The 18,598-nt window shown below is 38.1% G+C and overlaps 1 protein-coding gene across 1 annotated transcript; it reads left to right on the forward strand.

Moving 5' to 3' along the window:
* Nucleotides 1-51: 51 nt before the first annotated feature.
* Nucleotides 52-17,086, forward strand: LOC106920869 (CCR4-NOT transcription complex subunit 6). The gene is made up of 12 exons (XM_014992166.2): nucleotides 52-224; nucleotides 1,272-1,393; nucleotides 3,334-3,520; nucleotides 3,743-3,828; nucleotides 3,943-4,047; nucleotides 4,229-4,297; nucleotides 4,689-4,846; nucleotides 8,042-8,196; nucleotides 9,746-9,900; nucleotides 10,124-10,354; nucleotides 11,864-12,066; nucleotides 12,473-17,086. Exons 2-12 carry the CDS (start codon nucleotides 1,282-1,284, stop codon nucleotides 12,686-12,688), a joined length of 1,677 nt encoding a protein of 558 aa, XP_014847652.1. The 5' UTR covers nucleotides 52-224; nucleotides 1,272-1,281; the 3' UTR covers nucleotides 12,689-17,086.
* The last annotated feature ends 1,512 nt before the right edge of the window (nucleotides 17,087-18,598 follow it).

An 18,598-nucleotide genomic window follows, 5' to 3' on the forward strand; every position in this document is an offset into this window, starting at 1 on the left:
TCACAAAATGGTCCACCAATCTAAAAGCATAGGTTTCTATTTATTGTGGTTCAACAGCTGGTTGGACCTTCTCGACGGCAGCCAATAGGATGCAGCGCTGTTATCGAGCGAGAGAAAAAAAAATCCTTACAGTCGCCATGATACAGCAGCGGAAACGGGGAAGAAGTAGCTAGAAAACAAAAGAGAACACGCAGTCGTCCTCGCGATTTGGTATGCTCTTGCAGGTAAAATGAAACCCTCTGTGTTATACCATTGTATTGATGTAAACGTGTTCTTTCTCATCGCATGAAACATCTTTGTCTTTAATGTACACAGCTCTCCTTTCGTGTAGCAAAGTATTTCAGTAGGAACTCGGTCAGCTTCAAATAATTGAGATGTTAGCTTTTAGCTTGTAGGCTAGCCAGGCTAAGCTAAATAGCTCGCAGTTGCTTTCAAGTTAATCGTTTCGGGCCTGTTTTAAGAGCGCAGGTGCTTGTTTTTTTTCATTTAGTAGCAATTATTATTGTTTTTGAAAAAATAGTAGGCGAAAGTGGTGGTTTGTGTGTATTCGTGGCCTTGTGTTTATGCGCAATTCAGTGCTGTGCCATTATGTAAACAAGTGCACACTATATTTTCAAATTTGTCCAACATGTTGTTTTTGACGTTTTTCGAAAGGGCTTCGGACTATGGGAACCAAGGTTTAATACTAATTTAAGTTGGCCTTTTCACCAGATTGTTAGTCTGCGAGGTAGTTGGGGATCTGGCTTTGTTATGTAGTCCGATAGCTGCCAATTTAGGTTAAGCTAGGCTAATCAGTTAGCGTCACCGAGGAGAACAATCGGTGACAGCAGCGTTGTTTATCTTGGCTTTAAAGCTGTCCAGTTTCTTATTTTATCCAGAACAAAACCTTGTTTGGTTGTAAAATTGCCGTTTTTCTAAATCTGGCGGGAAGATTCTATAATGTATTCTCTAGGTGTTCCGTTTTTAACTTATGTAACAACAAAGAAATCAGTCTTTATAGCAATCTGTGGCACGTTTCACTTAGTAAATACTGCTTCTGATGCACAGTTAAGATCAAGATCTTGATAACATTTTTTGAACGGTTTTAATAAGTGTTGACATTTGTCTGCAGATTTGTTGAATAATAAAATTGACAGCCACATCATCCTGTAGATAGGGTTACTGAACTATGGTTTCAGGCCAAAACCATAGGCTATGTCTTGCAATTTATTGCATATTGACGGACTTTTTATATTTACCACTGACAGCTTTATTACACACGATTTCTATAGTGTTATAGGAATGCCCAAGGAAAAATATGACCCGCCGGATCCCAGGCGGATGTACACAATTATGTCCAGCGAGGAGGCAGCAAATGGGAAGAAGTCATACTGGGCTGAGCTGGAAATTAGTGGTAAGTGTCTTCTGTATAGGAAATGCAGATAATCTTGCCGTGATTGTTTTGTGCTTCCTACCGGAAAACCTTTATTCTGTCTGCAACCTTTAAGACTGAGGGTTTTAATTGTTTCTCAGTTAAATGTATTGCTCATATCATTAGCAAATTGATTTTTTTGTCAGTTGATTTCTTGGCTATATTTTCAACACTTATGTCAAAACAAAGAATTATGACTATAAGAAGATTTAAATACCCCAAATAATTTCAGGAATGTGTGATGAAAAATTTTGATAGCCACACAATATGAAAAGTAAAAAATTTGATTGTTTATGTCCCTTAATTTACATTAGAGGATCTAAGGTGAACTGAAATGTAATAGCCCTATTATATTTGGTCATATTTGTTACTGCACAATATTTTCTTACTTTTATTAAAAGCAACGGAATATTCTGCAATATACAAAAAGGTATTCAGTGTGTATTCAATGTAAACAATATAATTAATCCTAACATTGTCTAAGTTATGTCCATTTATGGATGGTATTAAACATCTGTCCAATACCATCAAATTAATGAACTAATATCTTGAATCGGTTTTATTGTTTCATGTTAAGGTAACTGAAAACATTACCTGGCACACATGCAAGTTGCTTTAATACGTTCCATTCCATTTACGTAAATTTGAACACAATTCTTTCAAACCGAAACTTAAAAAAAAAAAAACATGAAGAGAAATACTTTTTTTTTTTTTTTTTTTTGTTATCATCATGAAATCTCAAAACTTCAAACCAAATTAGCCAATAAAAGGTTTTTCAGTAGAAGTCACAGTTGGTACCATAATCCTCAATAAATGCATTAGAGGGCAAAAGCCAGCTATGTACTCACTGATGTTACTTACATACGTTTTGTAATCAGTAGAACATGTATAAATAAACCCTAATTTTTTGTCATACTAAAAAGTATTCCAGTTTTTTAATATGTCAACATAAAATGTTACGATTTTATTGCTTATTTTACATTATGAAAATAATACAGAATTGCTGCTGCTGGATGCTGTTCAGTGAGTTTTACTTTGTTGTAAAAGAAAACTCTTTTAATAGTTAGCAAAAAATATATATATAGAATTTTTTTTAAATCAAGAAGGTAAATAACGTGATGATTTGATCTTTAGGGGGAAAAAAGTCAGGTCCTTGAAATTCACTAATGAAATGATTTTCCATCGGTCATGTTCCTCAGATGGAGTCTTGTAATCCTCTTTACCTTCGATTTTCACCAGAAGGTCTAAAGTAGATTGAGATCTGGGCTGTTTGCTGGTTACATGATTGATGCTGCATTATTATCGTAAAAATGATTATGTGGCATATTGTCAGTTGGTGGAATGAGAAAAATGTTTAAATTTCAGTGTCTGCCTGTGTCTTTTGTAGAGGTATCGAGTGCCATCTGCTCCGATTGTTTATCTGACACAAAACTCCATATCGATGAAAACTCTTGCCAAGACATTGCTCAGTAGATTTTTTATTTTTTTAATTTGGGGGAGGAGGGTTGTCATGGTAAATATTTATAATGGTAGTTACGCTACAAAAATGTGTTTCATAACCAATTTTTCTGTGTGAATCTGAGTTTGTATGTAAACAGAAAAGTGAGCTTCACTGCATATCCGTCTGTTTTTAAAGACCGGGGAGCAAAGACATTTCTCCAAATGTGGCATTGTCCTTCTGATTTGATGTTTCAAAGTCCAGCATCTGGCTTTAGGTTTACCTTGCAACCCCTCCTTGTGCAGATAATACCACCATAATTTAAGTTGATAGTAATCTTAAATTATGAAGTTGTTTAAGTTCGCCCCCCCCTTTTTTTTTTTTTTTTTTTTTTTTTGTCATTTTTAGCTGTAGTTGAAAAATGTATAATTGTTCAAGACAGTAAATGCATTTACATTTTTGTCCTTTGCGTTTTTTTCTCCAGGACGAGTAAGGAGTCTCAGCACAGCCCTGTGGTCTCTCACCCACCTCACTGCCCTGCACCTCAGTGACAACTCTCTGTCACGCATCCCGCCAGACATTGCCAAACTACACAACCTGGTGTACCTGGATCTCTCATCCAACAAGATCAGGAGCCTGCCGGCAGAGCTCGGCAACATGGTGTCTCTCAGGTCGGTGATGCCAGGTTACATAATGCAATTAGTGCAGAGATAAAGAGGGCAGCCACCACAAGTTGCTTGTGCATTTGGACTCTGTTTATTTAATTACATAAACGCTGAGGAGTGTGAAGGTTTTGGTCCAAATCTTACCACAGGGAATGTGGTAAACAGTCTCCAAGATAATAATAATAATGTTTTATTTTTTTTAATCTAATCCTTATTTGTCCTCTGCAGGGAATTGCTTTTAAATAACAACCAGTTGCGAGTTCTCCCGTTTGAATTGGGAAAACTGTTTCAGTTACAGACACTGGGGTTAAAAGGTAAGTGGCTTGCACAAGTTATTTTTATTTTTTTAAAGCCTTAAATCCTGTTTTTTTTTTTTTTTTTCTTTCTTTTGGGTACTTGATACAGGCCGATTATCTTTTCCGTTCCAGGAAACCCACTTGCACAAGAAATTATGAGCCTCTATCAGGAACCTGATGGCACACGGAGACTGCTCAGCTACTTGTTAGACAATCTGGCAGGGGCTATTAAGCGCAGTGAGTATTTAGCATCCTTTGCTAACCCGAGACTGGAGCCAGAAGTTTGTTTTTGGTTTTCTTTTGTGATATTATGTGCATAAAAAATATGTCAAATTTCTGCACTCAAAAACAAATTTTAAACACTTTTTATTATTATTATTATTATTATTATTGACCTGTGTTTCCCTCTTTTGAACAGTACCAACAGAGCAGCCACCAGCCAGGTCATGGATCTCGCTCCAGGAACCAGACCGAACACGTCCAGCAAGTAAGGCTGATGTACACACAACGTAACTTTAAACAAATGTTAGACATGTTTTTTTTTGTTGTTTTTTTTACCCCCTTTCTTACATTTTATACATGTTGAAGCAAGATCCGGTTTATTTTCATCTGTGGGACCTTGATAGTTTGTTGCTCTTGAAAATGTATCACAAAAATAAGGCTGATGTATACATTTCAAAGTGAAAGTCAACTTGTCAAATTAGTATAAGATATTATCATACTAATGTTTAATATTTTCTGTAGCAACTCTGTTTTATGACACAGTTTAAAGCTACAGAGGGTTTCTTCTTTTCTGTATAAATCAGCAACATATGAAGACTTGGCTCATTTCTGTTCAACTAAGTGCATTTCTTTTGGTGTCTGTTTCCCTTTCGTAGCACTGTTCTCAGTTATGTGTTACAATGTGCTGTGCGATAAGTATGCCACACGACAGCTATACGGCTACTGCCCCTCCTGGGCTCTGAACTGGGAGTACAGGAAGAAATCTATCATGCAGGAAATCCTCGGCTGCAACGCAGACATCATCAGTTTGCAGGTAAGAAAGAATAAAGGATGCTTAACGTTCAAAAAGTTGTTTTGTTCATTAAATTAATACCAAAAAGTTTTTAAAAACACCTTTTTTGTGAAAAGAGACCATTTTGGCGCTACATCACATGATTACACTAAGTATCACTCCCCATGATGTGGTGCCTTACGTAAGAGTTGTTGCTCAAAAAGAAAAAAAACCCAGCAAAACATCACATACAGGTCAGGTTAGACTGTACCTCACTTTTATAAAATAAACATTACTTAACTGAACCTCTTTTACCCTCTGGATTTAATGGAACTAGACAGTAGGGAATGAATAGATGAATCATTGTTAGAATGAGAGAAAAGATTTTCACTCAATTATTTAGAAAGCTGTGTTGCTTTATGACCTGACTGGAATAACTCAAAAATGAATGTATCCAAAACCTTTTTCCTTTCTTTTTAACGTTCAAACTGTCTGCTTAAAAATAAGCTTTTCCAGTAAATCACTCCACACTCACCCTGACACTTTATTAGGCACACCCCTGCAAGCGGTTCTCTGTTTAATTTATGGATGCTGAACGTTAAATTAATTTGCGGTGGGACGGGAAATTAGTTTTATGAATATTCAGCCGACAAATCTGCAGGATCTGTAATTCTGTCATGTCAGTACAGAGCACAATATGTGAGGAATATTTCCGACACATTGTTGAATTCATGCCATGAAGGGTTGAGGCAGTTTTGAAAGCAAAGGCGATCCGTCCAGCTACTAGCGTGACGTTGGTATTAGAGTGCCACTTATGTGTCCCACTAATTTCCAGCACATGGTGTGATGTTCATGCAGTGGCTTTGTTGTTGGTAATGAGTTCTAACAGAGTTGAGGAATCTAATGAAAGTAAACATTTTACTTATTGTAACTAAAGGTAGTTATAGCAGTAGATGCCCTTTCACCCACTGGTTGAAACTTATTTGTTTGCAAAGTGCATATTTTTGTTGTGGACACATCTTATTAGTTTGTTTTTTTTTATTATTTTTTTATTGATTACAAAACTGTAAAGGTTTTTAACCAAAAACTATTAAACATTTTTCAAAGTGCTCTTGAATTATATTCTGCAATTTCATGTTTAATAATTGTGTTAAGTGATGAGTCTTCACATAATATCAGCATAAAAATTTAAGCTATTTGCATTCAATTTGAGACACTTTACTAAAACGTATTTTTTTGTGATTTCTGATGGCTTTTTTCATGGGATAAATATTTTTTACTCCTGACCACTCGGTTAGGCGACGGTTCCTTCTCCTGTAAATTTCTCCGTTTCTTTGGGGCTTTTAAAGAGCTTCTTCTTCTTCTTCTGTACCCAGACAGTTTTGAATTGTTGTAATTATAACTTAATTACGTTCCATAAGCAGCCACTTGATTGGGATATGTAAATGCTGCGTGTAGTTTTCCGTCTCCATCTGCCAATGTCGACTGGGGTTTAATACTATTGAAAAAGCTGCATTCAGGTTTGCTGGTTGGCTCTGACCTTTCTGTGCAGATTTTAGCCAATTTCCTGGTCCAAACATTTGCATGCAACATTTGCTTATTGTAAATATCTGCGCATGTATGTGAGAAGTATATAAACTTACCCGTGGGACTCATGCATTGGACCTTTATGCACCGCTTCTCTTGCTCTCAGTGTCTGCTGGGACGGACTCCACCCAACCACCGCCTTAGGCAGTCGAGCGTCATCAGTGACCTGGGCAGATGAATTGTTGCTACAGAACTTGTCAAAGATGGGGGAGATGGGGGGGATGGGGGGGGGGAATTAAAAATCAAACCCTGTTAATTTTGAAGGTTTAATGTGTACAGTCATAGAAAAATCTAATTGTAATAGTTCATAAACATGCAATTTCTGAAATAAACACACAGCACGTATTACTTTGTACATTCATCTGCCAGGAAATGAACAAAAACGTTGTGTGAACTGAATCTATCAAATCGGTAACTTTTAGAAACGTCATTAGCAGCTGATAATGATCTTCTGTGACCTCTTTAGTCTTTCACATCATCTTTTCAACAAAATCAAGATTGTTATATATATATATATATATATATATATATATCTCAGTGTTTTACTTATTTATTTTTTTTGCACAACTCTGCTAAACACAACAGCTGCCTTTTGGCCAACGCTGACTGCTGTTTGTTCTGCCCGCAGTGAGGATAAGAAAAAGAAAGCTTTAGTTTACACACTAAACTTGTGTAGTTTAGTGAGATTTAGCAGTTTGTGCTCTTTGGGCGGTGAAATTCCCCCACCTTCGTTTAAACACCGTCTTCTGCGTCAGTTTGAGATGATGTGTTTAATGGGCAATCAAAAGTTTTAACTTGTGTCATAACTAAATATGGTTTGTATGCATTTCATTTATGTTAATGCTAACTAAATCCTAGCGCATTGCAACAGCGTAATCATGAAGACAAGTAACAAATTCTTCCCCGTATCACAAGTTTTTTTTCATGAAGCCGAAGGAAAAAGGAGAAATCAAAGTGAGGTCAGAGTGAGAGCTTAGAACTACAATGCATAGAATTTGACCTCCGGACAATCCTACGATCTTTCTGCTGCTAATGATTCACAAACTAACATAGTCATGTCATAGTCAGGTTGTGGTTCCTTTTTCTAAGAACTATAAAACACACGAACTCAGGTGTTTAAACTTACATGAGATCCATTTGAGATTATAATTATCAACCACAAAGAGAGGGAGAAATCGCCTAGCTGTTCCTTTATATAGGAGCTCAAACTTGGAATACACTGGATAGACAAAGGGATTACAAAGTTATTCACATTTATGCACAATTTCTACAACACAATCCAGGTTTTTTTTTTTCCCAAATAGCAAAACAAAATTGTCAAATTCAAACATTGTTGTCCCCAAGTAAATCTGAACAATTGTTAAATGGAGGATATGCCTTAATTATTTTTCCCCAGATACTGGGGTCTCTGCTCCAGTGCCATCATAACACTTTTCTAGAGCTAGATACATTTTCTGCCTTAAATAATGTAATTCCACTACAAAGATATCGTTTACAGCTGTTGAATAATTTTTGAACATGTTTCAATTTATAGTAATAGCTCCGTAAAACATGCCTGTAGCTAACATTTAATAAACGGATGGATTTGTTTGGGGTTTCAGAAATGCGCACCGTCCCATTAGCAATTTATTTTATCTTGTTAATTCGCAGGAAGTGGAAACGGAGCAGTACTTCAATTTCTTCTTACCAGAGTTGAAAGAGCAGGGATACGACGGGTTCTTCAGTCCAAAGTCACGAGCTAGAACGATGTCCGAGTCGGATCGTAAACATGTGGACGGATGTGCAATCTTCTTCAAAACAGAAAAGTAAGTAGTGCCAACATTATTCCTGTAGAGTGCTGGAAATATAGATTGGGGGGGAAAAAAAGTCTGTTTGTTGGCGGCCGTTTTATTTTTGAATCAGAACTTGGGCTGTCAGAATATTTAAAGAAATCTATAAGACAATAGATTTCTTTCTTTTGAGAAGAAAATAATCAGCATTTTTCTTTTCAGCTTGGATTAATTTTTTTTTTATACCTTTAGTTTTGGCATTCTGACACCATTTCGAATGAAATGTCAACAGGTTTTCAAGTTATGAATGAACATGCATGTGCGGTGCCACATCTGGGAAAACGAGAACGAGTCTAATTAAGCTAATTTTATTTCTGCTAATGAATAAAACAACATAAAAATTCCAAATGTAAATATGATGAAAGCAAAGAAGAAATGAACAGAAACAAGTCCAGGTTCAGTCACAATACAGCTCCAGAGGAGACAATATTTCTATTAAACTTTAAGTTAAAATGTAATGGCATTAAAAAGACTAAAAGCTTTAAAAGGCTCTAAAAACTTAAGAGGTATTAATTAGGCATTTGTCTCGTTAAAAGTTAATTAATTTAGGCATTCACAGTGAGTTCACAATTATTAAATGTCATTTTTTTTAAGCAAGATGAAGTGAATATAATTTGAGCTTCTGCATAAAGTCGACATATTAACTGCATCCATATGGGCTGCAGGGGTGGGTAATTGCATTACTTTACATTTACTTGAGCAAGTTTTTGAGGAAACAAAATAATTGTAAGAGTAGTTTTACTACACAATACTTTTTACTTTTACTTGAGTAACATTATGTGAAATATCTCTGCTTGATTAAAGTTTTTTTTCTTTTTGTTTGAACACCAGCGCTGCTGTTTTGATGTTCGTTTGTATCTCGGATATGTGAAGGTGAAATACAGTAAACGCTCTCAGTGGAAATTCTTTACCCTGTTTTTTTCCCTCTTGAGTAATTTCTTGAGTAGAAACTTTGTACTTTTACTTGAGTTTCAAAAAGCTGTGCCACTCATACTTCAATACAATTTTTGGGTTCTCTACCAAACTCTGGTGTTAAACAAACATGTTAGCATTCAGCAGCTTAAAAAAAAAAAAAAGCATCAATAAATGTTTTTTTTATTTTTGTTTTGTTTTGTTTTTTCTGGCTCATCAGCAGCCGTTTCTGTAGATTTTTCTGGACTCTGCTGCTGCTGTCCATACCCGAGCTTGGAGAGCACACAGACCTCTATATCTTATTTTGTTGAGACGTTTTAAAAAAAAAAATCTTGTTCGTTAAGAAGTAATTAATGCATTGAGAGCCAACAAAGAGCTTTTCTCCTTTCAAAACATGTTCAAAAGTATTTGCGTGAAAAAAAAAACAAAACCCTCTTGAATAATTTTTGAACTCCCATCATTTAAAGCATAGTTTAAATTTGAATATTCTTTCTTTGTCAGTGACCTGGATTTCATCCTTTTACAACATACCATAAAAGATATACTTGGTTTTAAAAACCATTTATTCTTCCAATTGCCTTCAAAATGTTTGTATTTCTTCCTTTCACTCTAGATTCAGCGCTGTGCAGAAGCACACAGTGGAGTTCAACCAGCTGGCCATGGCTAACTCCGAAGGCTCAGAGGCGATGCTGAACAGGGTGATGACCAAGGACAACATCGGAGTAGCTGTGCTGCTTGAAGTCCGCAAAGAGATGATGGAAATGTCTTGTGAGTAGTTTTTTCTTTTTTTTTTTTTTTCCTTTTCCCTCATCTTTATTTGAGTTCTTGCATATTTTGACCTCCTATGTCTTAGCTTTGCTTTTACTATTGATCCTTGCGCGGCTTTTGTCTGTAACTCAAAACTGTTGTAGTTTAAGGAGGCCTGTGATGCATAAATGTGTTTTCTGTCATAAGAACATGTTGTGAATATGCTCGCGATTGATCTTTTTAGCTGGTAAGTCACTCCACGGCCTGGACAAGCAGCTCCTGCTGGTGGCAAACGCCCACATGCACTGGGATCCCGAGTACTCGGATGTCAAGCTGGTCCAGACCATGATGTTCCTGTCGGAGGTGAAGAATATCGTGGACAAGGCAACACGCAGCTTCAAGCTGTCCACCTCTGGTGAGACCAATGCCATTCCACTGGTGCTGTGTGCCGACCTCAACTCCTTACCTGACTCTGGTAAGTAAGCCAGAGCAACAGTTTTATATGACTGTTATAATTATGGGGATGTGGGTGTTTTTAATTGATCCCACAGCTTCCATTCAAGTACTGCCTTTTCTTTCTAGTGTCGCCATATTGCGCTGCTAATTATGGCTTTGCATTTGTGCCACCATTCAGAGCGCGTGCAGCGAGATTGATGTGAGCGCACGTCCATATTTCAACAAGCGATCATTTGTGGCGCTTGCTTATAAATTCTACGCTCGCTCACTCAAAATGTGTTCTGGCGCTTGCACCTTCTCATGGGTGCGAGTGCCACCCGTGAGTCAAATGCACTTAAAACCCCACGCGTGCATTCACAAATTTATCAAAGTGCATGTTAATGAACCGGTCATAAACACGGTTTTGGATGAAAACGCTGAAAAAGCACAAAGTGTCTGTAAAACGCGTTACATGCATCGCCTTCCCTGTGTTTTCCCCTTTAAGCTGCAGGCAGCAGCGAACCTCACCAGAGGGAGGAATGATGATCAAGTTTAACGTTGCAGAACTTCTCTTTACCAAGTTCCCCAAGTCTGACATAATTCTTTCATCTAAAAATGGCTTGACCGTAGCGAGATGTTCGCTTGGTATGTTCGTGTTGAAACATTTGGACTCATTTAGATTTTCTTCCATTTCTTCATATAATTTTGATTTATTTTATCTTGATGATATCCAGTCTTGTGCAGTTCTGATTCAAAACAATATCTTTATGTTTACTAGATAATAAATCATTTACGAATCAATGTTACCTTTATGGACAGTAATAAAAAAAAAAACTGTGAAGTTAAATTTGATGCGGTTGAAGATTTGGTTGCATCTGGCGTTTGTTCTGGTGCTGCTAAGATAAAAAAGGCCCCAGTGCAAGAAGTCAGACTAGACGTCTGGTTAGACCAAGCAGAATAACTAAAAGGAAACATTTGCTGGACTTAAAAACTTGTATAATTCCATTCAATTCATTGTTGTTTTCTGTTTTAAACAAAACAATTGATACTCAAGATTATTACACCATGAAACTTGTAAAAAAGATATATTTGGTATTGCATTTCTGGAAGAGGTAAGCTATGTTTTCTTTTAACTGTAGTAAACTTTTCAAAATAAAGCTTGCTTCTGGGGACAGTTGCTCTATTTGCACTGCATAAACCAGGATTAAGGCAGATTAGGTTAGAAATGCAGATAAACAGAGTGCAGCCAACTCCAACTGCTTGTAGTGAACCTCCTCTTTTCAACATAAAAAGAACAAGCAGAGCGGATCGCCAGGGCCGATTTCCCCCTCCATCCAGGACATGCACAGGTGGAAACGACGGCAGTAGCCAAGGAGTCGGTAGAGATCATTTACATGAACATAAAAGTTTGTGTGTCATTGGAAACACAGACAACAAACAGCCCAAAATCCTGGATTTAAAAAAGAAAAAAAGGATTTTTATTTTTTTTAAATAACAGACCAGCACAGTAGGAAACGTGTCGGTTCATGTGTCACGTTCTTTTCCTCAGGTGTAGTCGAGTACCTGAGTTCAGGCGGAGTGGACTGCACCCACAAGGACTTCAAGGAGCTTCGCTACAGCGATAGCCTGACCAAATTCAACTGCAACGGCAAGAACAGCACTTCTAATGGCAGGATCACCCACGGCTTCAAGCTCAAGAGTGCTTATGAGAACGGCCTAATGCCTTACACCAATTACACCTTCGACTTTAAGGTAATTGGATAAATAAAACACAAATTTGTACCCTTGTCTTTAATCTTTAATCTTTTTCTTTAAAACCAAGAATCGGGTACCATTTTCGCCATTCGGCAATTATGCCAGGGGCAGCTACAAAATCGTTTCTTTGTATCTTGCTGAGAAATGACGGTTTTTTTGTCTGTATTTCAGGCTGTGTGTATAATTTCAAACCTGTTTGGGTTAGCGGAAATCTGGTGTACATTCTGGTTTTTAAAACTCATTAGAGTTGCGTTCCACTTTACATGCAAAGAAAATGCTTGAAATTCCTGACAAAAAAAGTAAAACAAATTGATGTTGATGCCAGCGACGGTGAGTTTATGTATATAACTCTTGAGCAGCACAAATCATTTTGTTTCCTCACTGTAATCCTTCTGTCTCACAGGGTGTCATCGACTATATTTTCTACTCCAAGCCTCATCTGAACGTGTTGGGCATCTTGGGCCCCCTGGACCCTCACTGGCTCGTAGAGAACAATGTCAGCGGCTGCCCACACCCCCACATCCCCTCTGACCACTTCTCCCTCTATGCTCAGCTGGAGTTGCTCCTGCCCAATGTGCCCTCCCAGGTCAACGGGCTGCACCTGCCCGCACGCAGGTAGTGAGACCCTGCCATGCCACCAGGGGGAGCTGCGACCACAGCTTCCCCCTCTACCAGCTCTTACCTCCGCCGCCTCTGGAGGAGGAAGACCGAAAAACAACACAACCTGTAAAATATTCGTACAGTGAGGTCTGGCTGACAGGGATTTCGTATAAAATGTTATAGATATTCTATATTTTTCTTTTTTTCTTTGTTTTTTTTTTTTTTTGTTTTTGTTTTTTTCCCCCCCCTTCTTTTTACGCCCTTTTTTAACTGCTTGGTTCAGTCCTGTTTATGTATCACGTGTTTTGGACTTCCTCTTCTCATCCGGTTCACAACCCCCCACCACACCCCTGCATACATTTTATTTTTATTTTTCTTCTGTCTTTCAAGCTAGAGGGGGATGGTAGCTCATTCAGATTCATCACATGAGGCTCTGTGTGGTTTTAATGGGGAACCTTAAAAAGCGGCTGAGTGGGTGACATTTAGCTGAAAAGCTGCAGAGCAAAGACAGCAGACTTGTCAGTCTCAGTCCCTCCATGTTTGGCTCGTGCTCGCTAGCCATCTGTACTCAGCCGGCGTAGATTCTCGGCCTCTCCAAGATGCGCACACTTGGGCTTCGGGTGGAAGCAACTTTTCATCTCTAGCTAAGCATCCCAGCAAGCGGATGCGCCGCAGCTGATCCGAGGGGATCTTTCCTGCTGTCATTCTGTGGTGCTCAGGCCTTTTTTGTGTGGTCACGGCCTCCTGCGGTGCTACAAGATAGTCCACACCTCTGACCCCCTGGTCCTGGTGCATAAGAAGCAGAATTACGTGACATCGGCAGTTCGGAGAAAAAGGAAAAAGTGAGAAACTGAGAGCAGCTACCATCCTGTTTGCAGACAGTTTCACCCCGGCTTGTATAGTTGTTATGCTAGTCATGTGCTTAGGAGCTCATGTGGCCCAAGAATCACCTTTTTTAGAGTAAGGAGCGAGGGACCTAGGCCGACCGGCGAAGCGATGGGAGGTAGGGGGGCTTTCACAGACCTTTTCATTGACGTCATTCGCGTTTTGCCAGAGAGCGAAAAAATGGCTGACGAGTAAAACCAGCATTCCTCTCTATCAGGAGATGACCTCCAACTTCACTCATGCAACAACACACACACACACACACACACACACACATGCAGGTAATTTTCAGGCAGATGTGTAGCACTGTCTCCAAGGCCAGTAGTGACTCCTCCCCCCACCCCCGTCACCCCCAGCCATTCGTTCACACATAGAAGCAGTGATTTTTCACAAGTGTTTGTACAGAATAGAAACCTTAGACTCAGTCTTTACATGATTGTATATGAACCACAAAAAGACCTGTTTTCTGGCATTTTTTTGTACGAAGAGTAAATTATGGTCAGATTAAGAAGAAGAAAAAAAAAAGATTGTATTGTAAACTATGGCTAAATTTTTATCCAGTTAATGTTGAGATGAATTAATATTACCAGCTTGTACAAAAGACGTAAGAGGAGGCTGCTCGCCGCGTTCGCCGTCACTTCTTTGCACTCCCGAGAGATTAACTGTAACGCATCAGTATTGTTTTGGCTGATTTGCTTTGATGTAAATAGACAGTCGATTTTTTTTTTTTTTTTTTTTTACCTGTTGCTTTCTGCCCATTAACAAAGCCAACGATCCAGGCTGCTGCCGACGGTTTGGACGAAACGACACGCAGCACCGATTCGCATCTGTTCATCTGGCTCCAAAGCGAAGTGTAAACGACACAACACGGAGAAGTCCCGCGCGTACGCCCCGAACTCACTGTAGCAGTTGATGTTGTCTTGCACTATTTACATGCGGCGAACGCCCGAGCAGCCTCCTCTCCTTTTATTTTTAAATACTGTTGAGACATTTGTGAAGATTTTATGTCCTTTTTTTTCTTTTTTTTTTTTTCTTTTTGTTAATGTTTATTTCATTTTTTTTATGAGATGTGACAATGTAATGATGATGTGTATATCCTTCCTATTCATTGAGCTCTCTAGTAATCAGGTATGCTTTCTCCACCCCCTCTCCTCCACTATACGGAACATGAATTTATAAATTCACTTGGAACGTTTTTTTTTGTTTTGTTTTTGGGGTTTTTTGCCCCCAGATTACCTAATCCCTCCTAGCTTCCTTCCTGGCCACAAATAGCCCTGAGCTTTTATCCATCACCCCCACCATAAACCATCCAACCTCAGACTTTTTCTGCTACTCTTCTCAATTTTGTTTTTAACCTCCCTTGCCCCACTTTTTTTTTTTTTTGTATAGATTTTCTACAATTGTCATTGCAGCTATAGTGCCATTTGTGGACCACCCCTGCCTCTTGCCTTTGCATTGGAAAGGGTGGAAGAGCGCATTTGTTCTTTTTATTCCTGCTGTTTCTGTCAAAACGGCCAGCCTGTCAAGTTTCTGTTAATCAAATTTGTTCCATCTCAAAAACAAGTTGAAATCGGTTAAATGTGAGATTATTATTTGAAATGCACTTAAATGATTCGAATGCAGCTCTTATTATACTCCAACAAGAACTTTTTTATGTCAAATAAGCAAGAAAATGGGAAGTGTCAACTTGGTCCCCGTCTCTTGTTCTTTCCCCTTTTTCCTTTGGTGAAAATCAATGTGTCCAAATTGATTTTTTTTTTTTCTTTTTTCCTGAATGGCATTAGTATTGTAGTAGATTTAAAGGGTAGCTTCTTTTTTTTTTTTTTTTTTTTGTTTGTCCTTTTTTTTTTTTGTAAAAGTGTGAATAAAAGATGTACTTCTTATTTCCTTTCTAAAAAGACAGAATTTTTGGTGTTTGTGTAAATCATGATTTCTACAATGACGACGATGATCTGCCGCATTGTTTTTACCCTTCTTTGACTTTTCTTAATCCCTTCCACCACAAACCAAATCCTCTGTCAAAATCACGACACGTTGTCTCGATGGGTTGATTGGAGAGGTCGAAGGTTTCCGAAGATGCGTCGCAGAAGGAAGTAACTATCAGTTAAAACCTGACACGCGGATGTTTTTTTTTCTTCCTTTTTTTTTTTAGCTTTTCAGCTTTACTTTGGCTGTCTCTTTGCACCAGCTGGAGAGTGCTGGTGTCCGTAGGTTAGGGCAGCAGAGCTGTCTCACTAGTGGCTGCAATTCAGTACTAGCAAATACTTTTTGACGGGTGTTAAAAAAATTACAAAAGAGTAAAAAAACGTGTTTGTACGGCAAATGCTAATGATGTGCCGCTAGACCGGTCCTGTGATTTTTATTTTTTTTTCCCCCCAATACTTCTAGTCCCGTCTCATTCTGATCTTGTGCTTTACAGTGGTTCAGTCTGTTAAACTAGCTGGTGATGGTATCGATTCCCCAATCTGTTTCTTTGTTACTTCTCTTGTTTCTTCTAAAGATCTGTCAAATTAGAGCTGGATTTGTCACCAAGTGGGTCATCACGTTGCAAGCTTTTTATTTGTTCAGGCTTATTTAGCTTAGTGGGGTTTTTTTAATTATTATTTTATTTTGTCTGCTGGCTGCATCTTTTTGTAACAGTGCAAACCAAAGCTGCTTCTAGTACAGCTGTGTTGTAGAGGAAACTCTTAAACCAATCAACCCTTTTCATTTCTCTCATTTAAAAAGAATATATATATATATATATATATATAAAATAAAAAAACCTCCATCTTCATGCAAAGTAGGGCTGTAAGGAAAGCAAAGTCGTTTTCTCTCTCATCCCATTTAATTTGTCCTTCCATCAGCTAAACTTGGCAATAATAATCGGAAACTTTCACATTCAGCCATTTTGTTTTAATCTTTAAAATGTAGCCGTTTAATCCTTCAAAACTGTTTTGCTCATCTTAAATTTGCCTACCTGAACCCTTTCTGCCCTCCTCCTCCTCCCCCAACACTTCCTCTCTCTTTTATCACCCATTTTGTATATTTGCTCATCTCCTTGCCAATTTTAGTGGTAGTTGTTCAATGATCAGGATTGTCTATCTGTAGTCAGCTGAGTACATATATTGATCTGTGTCACTGTGTTTATGCACTGGACCAACTATTGTTTACCATTCATAAAATACCAGCAAAAAAAGAGAGAAAAAAAAAGAGATGAACACTTGCACAATGTTGTAGAATGTCCATTAACCCAGATAAGAAATCAAGGCAGCTGTTTTCAAATCAACACATACTGTTTAAACCTGCAACTGAATGGTAAACAATGCTCTCTGTTGTATCCTTTAGCCGTCCTTTTTATTCTCTTTGGACTAGTTTTATTCTTTTATTATACTCTTTTTTTTCTTTTGCCTACAGGTTCTGCTTGTTTCCTTTACACCTATCTATGTATTTTCCTACTTCTGGTTGAAAAATAAATTCTGTATTATCTGTTTCAAGCTGTGTCACCTCCTATTCTTTGCAATGGATATTGAGAATAAATTCTATATCTGTTCTCCTTGTCTTGCCTGTTTTCATCCTAATTTTGTTTCCTCCAAGGCTTATTTTGTCAATTCATCATACATATTTAAGTATTGCATTTTGAGTCTTTTAAGCATTTTAGTAGATGCTCAAAACCCACTGAACTTGTTCATAATTCCACAGATGAGAAACCTGATTTTCCAAAACATTTTATTGGGTTTTATTTGACAAAACACAATTGTGTACCTAGTTTCTTAAGTGGAATGAAAAATACATGGTTTTGAAAAATCTAAAATGTGTGCATTTATACTTAACCCCACCAAATCTACATTTTGAGGGACCTAAATCTGTATTTTGTTTCTTTTGACCCAGTGCCTCCCCCACATCAGGTTGAAGTTTTATTTTTGCTTTTTATCAAAAGCTGAAGTAAAATCAGCTTCCCAGTTGGAGTAAGGTCTTGGAGTAGGCCGGGGATCCTCAAATCCAGGCTGTGGGAGCAAGTTGTAGATGTGTCTCTGTTTCAACACTCATGTGTCAAATAATTAGGTCATTAGCAGGACTGCGGAGAACGTGGCTGCACCGAGGAGATGCATCAACCATTTGAATGACGTGTGTTGAGCGGGGAATAATGGCCGCTGTCTAATTAGCATCTTGAAACGCTACACCTGCGAGGTAGGACGACTTGTCGGTGTCTGGTGACGTGGGCGTAGTTTGAACAGGCTAACATACTTGAATGTTAACTTTTATTCAAGCGTTTAAAACCATGTATGTCGCCCCAGTAACTAACTTTGTCAGTAAAATATGACGAAAAATATACTCATGGTAAAAAAAAAAAAAAAAAAAAAAAAAATCAACTCAACAACTCCACCAGTTGTCTTGACGTTAAATACTATTATGCTAAGCTAAGCGTCGAGTCTGACCTTTAATTTCTCTTTTTTTCATGAGCTGTACGTGTGAAAATGGACACGTTTCCGTTTAGTTTCGGCTAAACTTTTAGCACGTTACATCTTTTGCAGGCTGTGGGTGATTTCTTTGCGGTCACATGGTGGAGCCAGAGGACCAGCTTTAGACGAGCAGCGGGATCTGGTCTGCATGCGTGTCGCCCTCTGACAGAGCTGACCTTTTCAGATTGACAGGTATGAAACAGTTGGGACTTTTCGCCTTTAACACTTGGAAAAAAATGTTTTTCATTAGAAAATGAGTACTGTCTTACCTCAAAACTTCCACTCAATGAAAGCTGCTCTTTTTGATGTCTAAGATAAAAAATAAATAAATAAATAAAATTCATGTTTGCAGTGTGTAGAATTCAGTTTTCTGTGTATATTGGGTTCAGCACAAGTGAATTTGGTGGTTCTCTCAAGATATTTAATATTGCTTGCTTTAGCTCGTGTGGTGTGAAGTAGTGCTTTGCGTCCTTGCAGAGAATGACTCTCAATGTCATGCTGAGCTCTTAGAAGTCGACCTCTTTAATTAACAAATAAACCTGAATATCTTGTTCGGTATGTTACTAGAAGTTTAGCTTTTCACCTGTAATGTTTTTTACTTT

This window comes from Poecilia mexicana, unplaced genomic scaffold, assembly GCF_051168715.1.
Source record: "Poecilia mexicana isolate PSO_F unplaced genomic scaffold, ASM5116871v1 scaffold_10, whole genome shotgun sequence".
Lineage (NCBI taxonomy): Eukaryota > Metazoa > Chordata > Actinopteri > Cyprinodontiformes > Poeciliidae > Poecilia > Poecilia mexicana.

What these genes read in the sequence shown, in the direction of transcription:
- LOC106920869 (XM_014992166.2), top strand. Translation starts at nt 1,282, where the DNA reads ATGCCCAAGGAAAAATATGACCCGCCGGATCCCAGGCGGATGTACACA. An exon ending in AGACCGAACACGTCCAGCAA is followed by an intron (nt 4,298 to 4,688) that starts GTAAGGCTGATG and finishes TCCCTTTCGTAG; the next exon opens with CACTGTTCTCAGTTATGTGT. An exon ending in CAACTCCTTACCTGACTCTG is followed by an intron (nt 10,355 to 11,863) that starts GTAAGTAAGCCA and finishes TCTTTTCCTCAG; the next exon opens with GTGTAGTCGAGTACCTGAGT.